General features: G+C 42.6%; 1 protein-coding gene across 1 annotated transcript in view; it reads left to right on the plus strand.

Annotated features, from left to right (window-relative positions):
* The window catches only part of RICTOR (RPTOR independent companion of MTOR complex 2), a 663,554-nt gene extending 651,271 nt beyond the window's left edge, over window positions 1-12,283 (plus strand). The window contains 1 exon segment of the mRNA XM_029578377.1: window positions 8,860-12,283. Coding sequence (XP_029434237.1) covers window positions 8,860-8,934 — 75 coding nt within the window. The 3' untranslated portion in view covers window positions 8,935-12,283.
* Window positions 12,284-14,062: the final 1,779 nt, after the last annotated feature.

The following is a 14,062-nucleotide window of genomic DNA, read 5'->3' on the forward strand; positions in this document are numbered from 1 at the left end:
AAATCAGAAGCATCAGTCAATTCTGTTAACTCAGTTTGCTTAACTCTGCCATTCCTAGTTAAGACTAATAGTTTCCTTTTAAATAGGGATGCATTATACTTTGTTTAACCACTTTTATTGTTTTGCAATTAAAACACTTACAACCACTGCAATGGATACATGGTTCCTTTGCATCCACACAGATTAACATATCAGAACGTTCAAAGTTTCCATCTTATTCATTCCATATCCCTGCCCAGAGCCCTCTCCCCTTCCCCACCCCTCCCCTCTTCCCTCTCTAACCCCTCCCCTTTGTCCCCCCTTCCTCCCCTCTTTGTTCCCCCCCCCCCGCCCCAGTGAGGGGAAAAGCCACCAGAATCGAAACAATGACACAAGAGGGCACCGACACCGTAGAAGAGTCTTGTAGGGCATGCCCTCAGTTATTTAAAATCAAATTCCTGGATTTATGCGGCAAGGATTGGATATGAGTCCCATATTTGCAGGAACCGCCATCGAAGCGCAGGGGATTCTTTCGAAGTCATATGCATCATCCGATGTAGGTGGTTGTGCCACACCCAAAGGGATGGTGGGGATGAGTCCTTCCAGTTGAGTAATATAAGTTTCTTTCCGACGTAGCATGCTTTTTTGACAATGGTGCGCAGGTCCGGACTTCGTAGCAAAGAGGGTGGAATACAGTCAAACAACAATGTGTGGTGTGAGGGTTAGAGCTATGCCCAAAAGTTCCGTCGGGTAACATACAATCTTATTCCAAAACTGTTTAATGTGCCAGCATCCCCAAAACAAATGTGAAAGCGAACCCTCCACTCGTCTGCACTTCCCGCACAAAGATGAAGGAACTAAATGAGAATGAAAGGCAAGCGTGGTGGAAATGTACACCCTCCATAGAAATTTAAACTGCATTTCACGGTACTGGACATTGAAAGGAAACTGGATCTAGTCATGATATCAGGGATTTTAAATATCCCCTCCGCATTCCATCTTTCTGCTAGTAGTGAACTCGGGCCAAGTCTCATCCAGGTTCATAACTGCTTGTAGTAGCATGATAATTAAGGTATTTGTTTTTTTATCTAGCAACATAAAGGTCTCTAAGCTTTGAAAGACGGCAGATTTCAGAGAGGGTTGCAGTAAAGAATTGACACATAGCACAAATCCAGTGAAGCAACCAAAGTTTTCTCCACCTGTAAGTTCACATATGCAGCGTCATCGAGCAACCAGTCTCGGGCCAGCCTTAAGTTACTGGCTAAGTTGTAGAGCCTAGTCTGGGATCCCCATGCCCCCCCCTCCCCCATTGGGCCTTTAAGTGGCTGAATGGAATGCATGCTTTTTTCCCATGCCAAATAAAGACCCTCACCGCTTTCTCCAGGCACAACAAATCTCAATGTTTTAGCAGCAAAGGTAAATTCTGGAATATGTAGAGCCACTGAGGGAGCAGCACCATTTTAAACAGGTTAATTCAGCCTCCCAGCGACAGAGGGGAGGGGTTGCCAGGTTTGTAATCGGGCTTGCGAGTCTACTAGCAATCGGGTTGTATTTAAAGAGTAGAATTGAGACAGTTGGGTAGATAGCCAGACTCCTAGGTATTTAAGCTTTCCCTGTGCTCACATCAAAGGGAAAGGCCCCTCCCAGGTCTCACTGTAGGGGAGAATGCTAAAACTTCTAACTTGTCAGTGTTAAGTTTGAGACCAGAGAAGGAGCAAACTCCTGAAATACCTGCAGAAGGGATGAGAGGGATGTCAGAGGTTTTGTTAGGAACACTTAAGATATCATCTGCAAACGCAGCATATTTAAACGTTTCCGAATGGAACAGCACTCCACACACCTCCCAGGTTATCTGAATCATACGCAAGAGAGGCTCAAGTTGGAGAAGAAATAGTAAGGGAGATAGGGGGCAGCCCTGCCTTGTTCCTCTCCCGACCTGGAAGGCCTCTGATCGCAAACTATTAGCTACAATCACCGCGGTCGGGTTATGGTACAGTAGGTGAATAGCAGCCATAAAGGGCCCCTCGAACCCCAAAAAATGAAGAATATGGAATAGGTAATCCTATTCAACTCTGTCGAACGCTTTTTCGGCGTCGAAACTAACTGCTAAGAAAGGTTCCTCCGCTTGAAAACAAAGGGCTTTGGCTGTCAATACTTTCCTGATATTAGTTAAGGCGTAACGTTTTCTCACAAAACTGACCTGGCAAGGGTCAATTAAGGAAGTAGAGTCGCTAATCTATCTGCCAAAACTTTTGCCAGAAACTTTTGATTTTGATTTAACAGGGAGATGGGCCGGTATAAGGTGGAAAGTTGGTGATCTTTCCCTGGTTTAGGTATGAGGGTGATATATGCCTGATTGGCATGTGTGGGGAAGGAGCCATCAGCTATGAGGGCGTTAAACGTTTGGGTGAGCGGAGAAACTATTAGATCTATCAGCGGCTTGTAGAATTCCGCTGTAAAGCCATCCAGACCGGGGGCTTTAAAGCGCTTTGCTTGCCTAATGATGTGCCAAACTTCCTCCTCGGAGACCAGTTGATTTAACCCGTGCAGTTGTGCCAGGGTTAACCGCAGCAGACTGAGCGTGGCAAGGAAACGCTCACAGGCCGCTAGGTCCCAGAATTCCGACCGGTAGAGGCTTGAGTAATAATTTCGAAATGTCAAAATGGTAGGGGTGTCGGAAGTGATTTTGCTAGCTGGGGTTCGAATGGCAGCAATAAAGCGAGAACTTCTTTGTGTTCAAATCAGATTGGACAGTAGCTTTCCAGATTTATTACTAAATTGAAATAGCTTGTGTTGGTAATAGACTAGGCTTTTCTTTGCTCTTTGGTGTAGCAAGGAATTAATAGTGCCCTGCAAAGTGAGAAAGCGGTGTTTGTTGTCACGGGTATTAGCATGGGTCAGAGCACGCTTCACCTATTGAAGTTGAGCACTAAGGGATAGTAACTGTTTGTCTAACAATTTCCTCCATCTCACTGTGTATGAAATGATGTCCCCCGTAGAACTGCCTTCGCTTTGTACTAAAAGAGGATTGGGTCCTCCAAATGATCTTTATTGAGTTGCGTATCCTTCCACTTTTCACGAAGATATTCCACAAACTGGGTGTTATCAGTCAAATAATATGGAAATTTCCAAAGAAAGACCTGTGGAACTGTGTGAGGACCTAGTAGTGTTATCCACCCTGGGGCATGGTCAGAGATTACTATATTGTCGATATGGGCCTCTTGCAATTTAGGGAAGGCGTGATTACTGATAAGGATATAATCTAATCTGGATTGGGTGGGATGGGCCCACGAAACATGGGTGAAATCTTTTTCCAGGGGATGTAAATTCCGCCAGGCATCCGCTAACTGCAGTGATCTTTCAAGAAAACAAATCCCATTGCTAGAGTTTGGGGGCAGCTTTGTGGATTGTATCTCTATCTAACGGTGGGTCTCGTACAGAATTAAAATCCCCGCCTACTACAAGCACATGTTCTACGTAGGGAAGTAAATGTCTATAAATTTCTCGGAAAAAGTCGAGACTGGGGTTATTAGGAGCATATAAATTACAAAGAACATATGTGCATTGCTAGAATTCAGCAACTAAAATTATGGATCTATCTCAGGGATATTTTATTTCAGTATGAACCTTGATGGGGACATGTTTCCCAATTAATATTGCAATCCCTGGCGATAGGGTCGTGGTGGAAGCAAAATTGACTGCACCCACCCAGCTTTTACACAGCTTTGTATGTTCCAGGTCATTCAAATGTGTTGCTTGTAAGAAAACTAAATCCACAGACTTTCTCCACAGATATGCTAGAATTTTAGACCGCTTAATGGGAGAGTTAATGCCACATACGTTCCAGGAGAAAACTTTAGTGTTATTTCTAGCCATCGGGGAGGGTGGTAGCCTGTTCTATGAAAGAGTGCAAGACTTTATGCATAATGGAGACCCTCCCAGCTAAGGCCTCCATTTTCGGACTCTCCACCCATAGCCAAAGTGAGGGATTGACAGCGTGCCTTTGGACCCATGCTATCCAATCTAAAGAAAATAATTGGTGGATTTCCCCCTGCACCCCCCGCCCCTTGGCCCCTCTCTCCCCTCCCTTCCCCACCCTTCCACATCACACACAAACCCACAGGCCTAGGAGATCACAAGGGTGCATTCCGTTCCCTCCCCCCCCCCCCCCTTTTCTCCCTCCGAACATAGTAAACATCTTGAAGGGTTCCTTTATATGCTTCTCTGATGGGTCTTGCGGATGAGTAAAGTTTGAATGGGATCTGAAGGTCTAGAGGTAGATTGTGGATGGATTTGTGGATTATGGTGAGTGCCTTGTGAGTGCCTTGTGCAAGAATCTGTATTTTATTGGCAGCCAGTGCAGGTTTCGGAGTATGGGAGTGATGTGAGCTCCCCGGTTAGTGTTGGTTAAGATTCTAGCTGCTGCATTCTGGAGCATCTGTAGTGGTTTGGTGGCGGAGATAAGGAGCCCTAAGAGGAGAGTGTTGCAATAGTCAGTTTTAGAGAACAGTGTTGACTGGAGGACAGTTCTGAAGTCCAGGAAATGAAGAAGGGGTTTGAGTCTTTTCAGAGCTTATAGAAACAGTCCTTGGTGATATTGTTAATTGCTTTCTTTAAGTTCAGATGTTTATCAAGGATTACATCTAAGTCTCTTACTTGAGTGGTCTGGTGGTTAGGGACTGTCTGAATGGTGCTGTCCGAATAGTCGGGGGAGATAAGAAGGATTTATGTTTTGGCTGCATTGAGAACCAGGTTCAGGCTGGTGAGTAGGCGGTTAATGGACTTAAGGCAATTTTCCCAGTAGGTAAGCGTTTTTGGAAGGGATTCTTTTATAGGGATCAAGATCTGAACGTCATCTGCTTAGAGGTAGTGTATTAAGTTTAGGTTTGTGAGCAGCTGACAGAGGGGCAGTAAGTAGATATTGAAGAGGGTAGGGGATAGAGAAGAGCCTTGGGGGACGCCTAGTGTTGATTTGAAATTAGGGGATTCTTTGTTATTGATTCTGACCTTAAAGCTTCTGTTGTTGAGGAAGGAGTTGAACCATCTGAGAGCGTATCCGGTTAATCCGATGTCTGAGAGGTGATTTAGAAGGATGTTGTGGTTCACTGTGTCGAATGCTGCAGAGATGTCTAAGAGGACAAGCAGGAATGAGAGAGCCCTTTGTTTAGGCCCAAGAGGATCTGGTCTGATAGGGAGATGAGGAGGGTTTCTGTACTGGATGATTTACGGAAGCTGTACTGTGTTCCTCCAGGTAGTCTGAGAGCTGTGTGTTCACCACTTTCTCTGTGAGTTTCGCTAGAAAAGGGAGGTTGGATATGGGTCGGAAGTTGGAGAGTTCTTTTGTGTCCAGGTTGGGTTTCTTCAAGAGGGGTTTGAGGGATGTCGTTTTTAGCTCATCCGGGTAGATTCCTTGGGCTAGGGAGCAGTTTATAATGTCAGCCAGAGATCTGGAGATAGTGCCCGGGATGAGGAGCAGAAGTTTAGTTGGGATGTGGTCCGTCGGATGGCTGGATGGTTTCAACTTCTTGAGGGTGGATTCAATCTCCAGAGGGGTAGTGGGCTCGAAGGAGTCAAGAGTGGCTCCAGGGTAAAAAGTAGTGTTGGAGTTTAGGGCTGGGGGGGATTAAGTTGGTAGAAAGAAGCGCTAGTGTGTTTGCAATTTTATCCTGAAAGAAGAGTGCTAGCTCATTTGCTTTGGATTGAGTCTGGTCGTCTGGGATGGTAAGGGGAGAGGGTTTAGTGAGTTGGGATACATAGGAAAACAGGGCCCTGGCATCATATTGAATATCATGAATTCTGCTGGCATAATAGTCTTTTTTTGCCTGTAAGAGATAGATCTTATAAATATGCATGGTGCGTTTATAATCGGATAGTGTTGTGGTGTTGGGGGTCTTCCGCCAAGTGCCTTCCTTGTGTCTGAGGTCTTGCTTCATCCGTGTAAGATCTGGTGAGAACCAGGGTTGTTTCCTTTTTTGTGTCCAGTTGATAATTTTCGTCACTTTGGGGCAAAGTTTATTGGCTGTTGACTCCGTGATATTGCGCCAGGATAGAAGAGCTGAGTTGGGGTTGGAGATATCCAGGTTAGGGAGTTCCTTGGATAGATATTCACTGAGCATGTCGGAGGCACATGGTTTCCTGAAGTGGATGGTGGAATGAGGTTGAGGCTGAATAGGGTTTCCTTGAGTCGTGAGGGTAGCTGATATTAGGGAATGGTCGGACCAGGGGACAGGGGTGCAGTCTGGAACGTTTTTGTATGATAGGTATGAGTTTAGGAAGATGAGGTCGAGCGTGTATCCTGCTTTATGGGTGGGTTTATTGATAATTTGTTCAAAGCCCATTGCCAGGAGTGTGGAGAGGAAGGTTTCACAATTGGGAGAGAGCGGAGAGGCGTCACCATGCAGATTGAAGTCCCCCAGTATCATAGCTGGTGAATCTGTGTTGATGTATTTAGCAATGGTTTCTATAAGGGGTGAGGCATCGGAGTCTAGTAATCCTGGCGGGGCATATACTAGGGGAATTTGAGTATGTTTTGACTTGAACAGTCCTAGTTCCCGTTTTTTAGAGGAGGTCTTGCTGGCTGAGCTTGAGTTCTTTTTTGGTGGCTAGGAGCAGACCGCCCCCTCTTTTTTTGAGTCTTGGGATTGAGAAAAAATCATAGAAATGTATCGGTAACTGGTTTATCAAGGGGGTGTCGAAACTTTTTAACCAGGTTTCCGTGATTGCACAGACGTCTGGTTTGGAGTCCAGTAGATAATCGTTAAGGATGTGGGTTTTCTTAGTAAGGGATTGAGCATTGAAGAGGGTTAGAGAGAATATCGTGAGTCCTAATAGCTGGGTGAGGGGTGAAATCATGATTGGGATGAGAGATCTCGTTGTATGGCTCGGGGATCATTGTGAAAGCTTCGAGTGGTAGGTGTGGTGATGATAAATGATAGGGATGGGGTAGGTTTGCATGGTGCGTTCTCAGATGGTGTAGAAAGGGAGGGTTGTCATGTGTATGAGTTGTTGATAGTGGTCTTTATGTCTCCTGTCTTTGTGTCGGTCTTAGAGATGGTTGCTGGTGCTTGGATGGGAGAGTTGGGGATTCCATGTATGTGGGGAGATGTCTGAGAGAGCTGAATGAGTTTTTGTCTGTTGTGGTTGTCTGGAGTCTGAGCAGGAGCGGTAAGGTGCTTGTACTGGAGCACTGGGAGCGGGTTGGGTATTAGGAGCGTATCTTTATGATGAAGCTTAGGTTGAGCATGTTGGTGGTTGCTTGAGAGGGCTGAGAATAAGTTGGTCTGGGAGATGCTGGCAAATGAGATGCTGATAGATGCTGGGAATGCTGGATGATTGCTGAGGTGAGGCTGGTGGATGCTGGCAGAAGCTGGAAGAGCTGGAAGAGTGCTGCAAAGACTGGGAGACTTCTGGATGAGTGCTGGATGACAGCTGGATGCGTGTAGATGATGGTGGACGCTGGCGAATGCTGGATGAGTACTGGGTGAGGCTGGTGGATGCTGGCAGAAGCTGGCAGAGTTGGAAGGGTGCTGCAAAGCCTGGAAAGATTGTTGGATGAATGCTGGCTGAGGCTGGAAGAGTGCTGGGTGAGGCTGGTGGATGCTGGCAGAAGCTGGCAGAGCTGGAAGGGTACTGCAAAGCCTGGAAAGATTGTTGGATGAATGCTGGCTGAGGCTGGAGGAGGCTGGATGAAAAGATGGGAGCTGGAGAATGCTGGGTGAGAGCTCGGATGAAGTATTGTAGTGGGAGTGGTAGCAGGCGATGGGGCTTCTGTCCTGGGGGCTCACAAAGGGACGCACTAAGGGGCAGGCCCCTTAGGTCGCGCTTCTTCGGACATGCGACGCCGGTGGGAGGCGCAGCGATTTAAAGGCCTTTTTGGCGCCCTCTGATAGGCCTGGTGCCTCTCAGGGGGCACGGCTGACTCACCGCGTGTGCTCTGCGGTTTCCCCTTCCTTCTGCTTTCTTTCTCTCTCTCCTTTCTTTTTCTTTTGTTTTGCTGTCCTGGTTGCCTCCTCTGCACGGCTCGCGGGGTTTGCGAGCGGGCTCTAGCCCCGATCGGGCCTCGAGAGCCCCAGCAGAGGAGGAGACTTGAGGCGGCCGATGCTGGGAGCGGGAGGGCGAGAAGAGGGATGCCGGTGGGAGGCGCAGCGATTTAAAGGCCTTTTTGGCGCCCTCTGATAGGCCTAGTGCCTCTCAGGGGGCGCGGCTGACTCAGCGGATGTGCTCTGCGGTTTCCCCTTCCTTCTGCTTTCTTTCTCTCTCTCTCTCTTCTTTCTTTTTCTTTTGTTTTGCTGTCCCGGTTGCCTCCTCTGCACGGCTCACGGGGTTTGCGAGCGGGCTTTAGCCCCGATCGGGCCTCGAGAGCCCTGGTAGAGGAGGAGACGTGAGGCGGCCGATGCCGGGAACGGGAGGACGAGAAGAGGGCTCACAAAAACATAACGTAAAATCAGTTCTGCCTGTGGCTAAAATCTGAAGCATTCATTTGAACCTGTATCTGGCCATTTGGAGTCTATAAATATATATTTGCAACCTATTGTCCATTTTCCATGTACGCGCATTTAAATAACCAGGTTTTTAAGTCTGCCTTAAATTTTTTCTTGTCTGTTGTTAATCTCAATTCTGTTGGTAGATTATTCCAAAGTTTTGTTCCCGCTATCGTCAGTGCACGCTCTCTCACCTGACACTTGTTCAATAAATCAAAATACATTTATCATACTTGAAAAAAAAAGTTTGGTATTTCATATCAAAAGCAAGGATATTGTCTTATTTAAATGAAAGAACTGTGACTTACCTTGAATTTTAGACTTGTACCAGTGACTGAAATGTAAAACTCATTGCTAGGTTCTAACATTTTATTTTGACTTTAATATCTCTCTTGTCCAGATGCATGAAGAAGCAGAAGCTGTGCTAGCGACACCACCAAAGGAACCAAACATTGATTCATCAGTTGAATCCTGACCTCTGTTTCAAAGCATAAGCTTGCTGAGATGTCTCATACTTTCTGATGGACTGGACAGCAGAGACAGGAGCACCTTCTGCCAGACTGTTTCACCAGTTACTGGTACCTGCACAGTGAACTGAAGATTTTTTTTTTTTATTGCAGCAACAAAAAGGATTGTTCTCCATTTAGCCTACTGGGGAGATGTTATGGATTACCGCAAATATACTAATCTTAATTGCTCTTGTATGCGAGAGCCAAGCACTGAACACCTACACAGGATTTTTTTTCAATGTAATGAGTTATAAAGAAAAGTATAGGACAATTTGCAGAAATGCCCTGGGAAGGGCTGTTTTTTGTGGGGTTTTTTTAAAGTTCTGTTCAGGATAACAGAACAATGCCTTGTTTGTGAACTCTTTGACACCAAGAGTCAGTATTCCCTAATATGTCCCATTTCTGAGAGGTGGGAGATGTGTAGATCAAGGGCACCATAGGGTTAACATGGGCTCATCCATGTTTTTTCCTTAATGTTTATAACACTAATTTAAGGGAGGAGGAAGATTATAACCTCAGCCTGGAACACAAACCTCAGTTACCTGAGATTTTTGCTAAATTATTTTAATGCTTAAACAGATACCAGAGAGGTCTTCTTTACCGTAGTTTATTTGCAGTCTCTCCAGTGTTGCAGTTGTATATGATATTTTATCTGAACCAATAAAGGTTTTTCACTACAGTTTCTGATAACAGTATAGCACACTGCTTGGGTTCAACTTCAGTTGAAATTGATTCCCTCTATAGTGTATATATGGCTTTTATTACGATTCTGAAGTTTCATTTCATTGTGGTTTTATCACCTCCTAGTGATTGTTTAATGAGCATGGTGTTACTGAAGAGAAATAGGCTACCACCATAAAATATTTGAATGATCATTTCCAAGTCTCATGGAAAATTAACCAGAAGTAATTTGCACATTCCATGAGAAATGACAATCTTATTTTCTAAAATAAAAAGTGTGATTTCAGCTTTTATATGATTTTATGATCTTGATTAACCACAGGATATTAAAAATTGTAGTGAAAAGCCTTAATCACCAAATTTTGAGTAGCAGTACTTTATTTTTTATACCAGTATTCTTTGTGAGATATTGCACAGATACGATGCAGTGACTGGTTGCCTTCATGTAAAGAAATCACCACACTATTAGTGAAGTTTCTGAATTGAGGGCACTTTTTTTAAATTTTGTATGTATCTAAAGGTGTTTGAAAGACTTTACAGGGATTAAATGACAAATATATGCAAATTTGTATATAAAGTAGCATGGTCACTTTCACTAGAATGCTTGTAATTTGAGAAAATAATCATATTGTTTGATATGTATTCACATATTTGTAAATTATCCAGCTGGACTGTGTTAGAATACATTTTTATCCATTCACCTTTACCTTTATTATTAATGCAAATGTCACGTTAGATTCCTGAATCGAACTTGGACTAAATTAATCCTGAAATAGAAGAAACTTGGTTATGGCCAATGTTTTGTTTTGAGATTTCTGTAGACAGTACTGTGAATTAGAAAAAGCAATTTACGCAGGTATTCAGAGTGTTCATGCAACAAACCACATTCACTTATGCAGTCTGTGAACATAATACAGTGCTGGGGCTAGCAGCAGTCTGTTATATTACACAACAAAAAGCAGTAGCACCTCCTGGTCACTGCTGTGAGCTAGGAAAGCAAGCCTTGTTTAGATAAGGAAGAGAACTGTCAGGGGATGTAAGAAAAAGCAGTTTCAGTGAATGACCAGCGGGTTTTAGTTTCCCCCTTTTTCATCGTGTTTCTGAAGTGAGGCCTGTTGTCCTACTTATGGCATGAGTAAGAAGCACTGCTGTTTTAATATTGGCCTAAACAAAAAAAGAAATGGCCTGCAAGCAATTCAGTAAGTACAATTAAAATATTAATGTTTCTACTTATGTTGTATGGTTTTGTAGTCTCAGAGACCGTGAAATTGTATATTTTTTTCCTGGCACTGAATGCTCCTGTTAGGAATGTGAAGCATTTTAACCTTGGCTTGCTTCGTAGTTGCACATCGCACCAGTTTGCATGATCATGAGAAGCCCCTCGGAGGCATTGCACATCATCATGAATCGGAACAAAGCAGATTCTCAATTACTGTTCAGATTAGAACTTTGCACCTATGCTTCCTATGCCTTTTGCTAGTGTGTGAATTTCTCAAGGGACAGAGCAGCTGAAAACTGCATGAAATCTTATAACCAGTGCCCAGAACTGTATAGTCATTTTTCTTTTTTGGTGGAACTCAAATACTACTTAAACGATGCAATCAAGGAGCAAATATTATCAATATTTCCCTTTTACTTTTTGGTCTGCAAGAAACAAGCTGCTTCTCTGAAAAACCAAAATATCAAACATATCTGACCAAATGTTAATAGAGATTCCAAAGGAAATGATGTGGTATCCCCATTGTGTATAACATCCCTCTTTTAGTAGTTTCAAACACTACCTCAGTCAGGATGGCATCTATTAGGTGGATACTGTTTTAAGAGCCTACAGCTTTTCCTCTCTTCTCTTTCAGCAGCCAGAGCAGATGCAGACCAGTATTTAGAAAAATAATTTATATATTTTTTCATTTAACCATGTTTCCACAGCTAAAAGCTATGATTCACGACAGTATGTGTTTAGAATTAATTTCAAATCTAAAAGTTTTTTATTCCATGTTTTAACTTATTAAGCAATGGATTAGTAAAGGTAGTAGGTAATGTCAGATTTCGCATACTGTACAAGCATGGCTAAAAATTTTGTGTATCAAGTATAAATGAGTGTTCAGCAACACAAAAAAGTATATAGAACCATGTATTCTAGGTACAAAACATGAAATTCAAATGATTTTAGAGGAAGTTAAAAAAAAATGTACCATTATCTATACTGTTTCAGAAGCAATCTCTATACCAGTAGTTTCCAAACTGGTTTGTGATCCCCAAATGGAGGTCGCAAAATCAGTGGAAGGAGCCACAAGAAACCCCCACATGGACCTCCATTCTAACTTGCCACTGGCAGCAACAGTTAGTACAGGGCCTGAGTCTATGCAAACATAAGAAGTGCTTTGCTAGGTCTGACCGTTGTTCCATTGAGCCCATCCTGTCTCTGATGAGTTGCTCAAGAACCCAGAAGATCCCTTCCTTGTTGCTCATTCCCAGATGGAGAAGCTAGAACCCATAAATACTTCAGGGAGCAAATATCTACCAATATTTCACTTTTGGGTCTGCAGGAAACAAGGCGCTTCTCTGAGCTAAAAAAAAAAAAAAAAAAAAGTCATAGTTTTTTAAATCCAGCTATGCTATTAACTTAGACCACATCCTCCAGTTCAAATTCCACTACTTAATTGTGTGTTGACTTAAAAAATTCTTAGATTTGTCTTAAATATGCTACCTGTTTGTTTCCTGAAGTGTTTCCCAATTCTAATATTATTTGAAAAAGTAAATAACCATTCCCTAAAAACTTGTTTTACCTCATTTAGGATTTTATAAACCTCTGTCAAATCCCCTCTTCCAAGCCGAAGAGCTCTAACCTCTTTAGCCGCCTGCATACATAGGTGCTTCGTGATGGACTGGATCTTCATGTAGAGGGCCAGGACTTGAGTGTGCTCTAAATCACAGGCCCTGTGCTGACTGCTGCTGCTGTTCTCGCCGCTATATTTCTGCATTGGGAGAACGGAAGTCTGTTTTTGTTTTGGTCATTGTCTGGGGCCACGTACAACTTTAAGTGTTAAAAGGGGGTCTTATTTGATAAACGTTTGGCATGCACTGTATTATACTACTTATATATAACTAAATTATTCCAACACATTATGTCTATTGAATCTACACCAGATATTTTCCAGAATGTTTTATTTTGTTTAAGGCAAATATGAGATAAAACTGGCATCTTATTTTGCCTTTACTATTCTCCCCTCCCACTACTGAAAAACAAAATTATATTTTATAGCAGAAAATGTCCTGGTTCACACAGTCATGATGAAAAGCATAATGCATACACTAGCTGTTTTAAGTCTTTAAAATCCACAAAACTTAAACCTGTAGTACCCAGAACCCTTTTATGGCTCACAGGAAAAGTTATTAAGTATGGCTGATCATTATAAAGTGCAAAGATGTTTTGCACAAGTGTGAGCTTTGATATCTTTCAGGTCATATTTTTTCTCAGATGTTTTAGTTCAACCAATGGAATATTTGCAAGTCTAAGCACACTTTCTTGCTACCTGTTTTCCTTAAGCTATTAACTTGTTCCCCCTATTGGGATAATTCTTGATTTTTATGTTTTTTTGGTCTATACATCTTACTGCTTGCATTTTAATTTGGAAGGAGTAAAAAGAATACATATTTTATTACAGTGATGTCTGTTGTTTTTACAAAGTCTCCTTCCCTCTTGTTCTGTTTTCATACTTTGGATGTAACTCAAGCCCCAGCATTAAGGAACAGGGCTTTGGCTGGGATTGGAGCCCAACTCTAGCACAGCAGCATGCCTCATTGTTGCTGCTGGCACAATGAGCCAGCCCTTCTGAGTACACCTTAACATGCACTTTAACTACTCACCTGGCTGAATTTTCTAAACATGACCAAGTGTATCTACTGGGGACTTTCATGTAATAGCAGAGAATGCATATGTAATGAACAAACATTGGCAAATAGCAAACATCTGTAATAATCACAAAATTTATTTATAGAAAAATAAAAAGCATTCTGGTGTTGAACGCTTTTAGCTTTCATAGTGGAAGGAAAAGTATCAAATGCTTCCATTTGTGGCAAACTTTAAATTACTACCATAGTATCTTTTTAAGTTCTAGAAATAAAGTATGTTCAGAATGTTAAAATGGCAATAGGTCCAGGTTTAGAAAATGTTTTAGCATATTTTGGGAAAGAGGAATATGAATTTGTTAAATGATCTATAAAACCCATCAAGAAAAATCATTGTTGTTGAACTATGGAATGAAATTATATATATATAAAAAAAATCTACCCACTATTGTATGCGTCAAAATAAAATGTTGCGTGAATAGGGAACTGAACCTCCAGTTCTCAAAAATATTTATCTTTCTTACTTTGCTCACAAAAGCAGTTGGGATTGAAGAATCAACAATA

The sequence above is a fragment of the Rhinatrema bivittatum genome, chromosome 1 (assembly GCF_901001135.1).
Source record: "Rhinatrema bivittatum chromosome 1, aRhiBiv1.1, whole genome shotgun sequence".
NCBI classification, from domain to species: Eukaryota; Metazoa; Chordata; class Amphibia; order Gymnophiona; family Rhinatrematidae; genus Rhinatrema; species Rhinatrema bivittatum.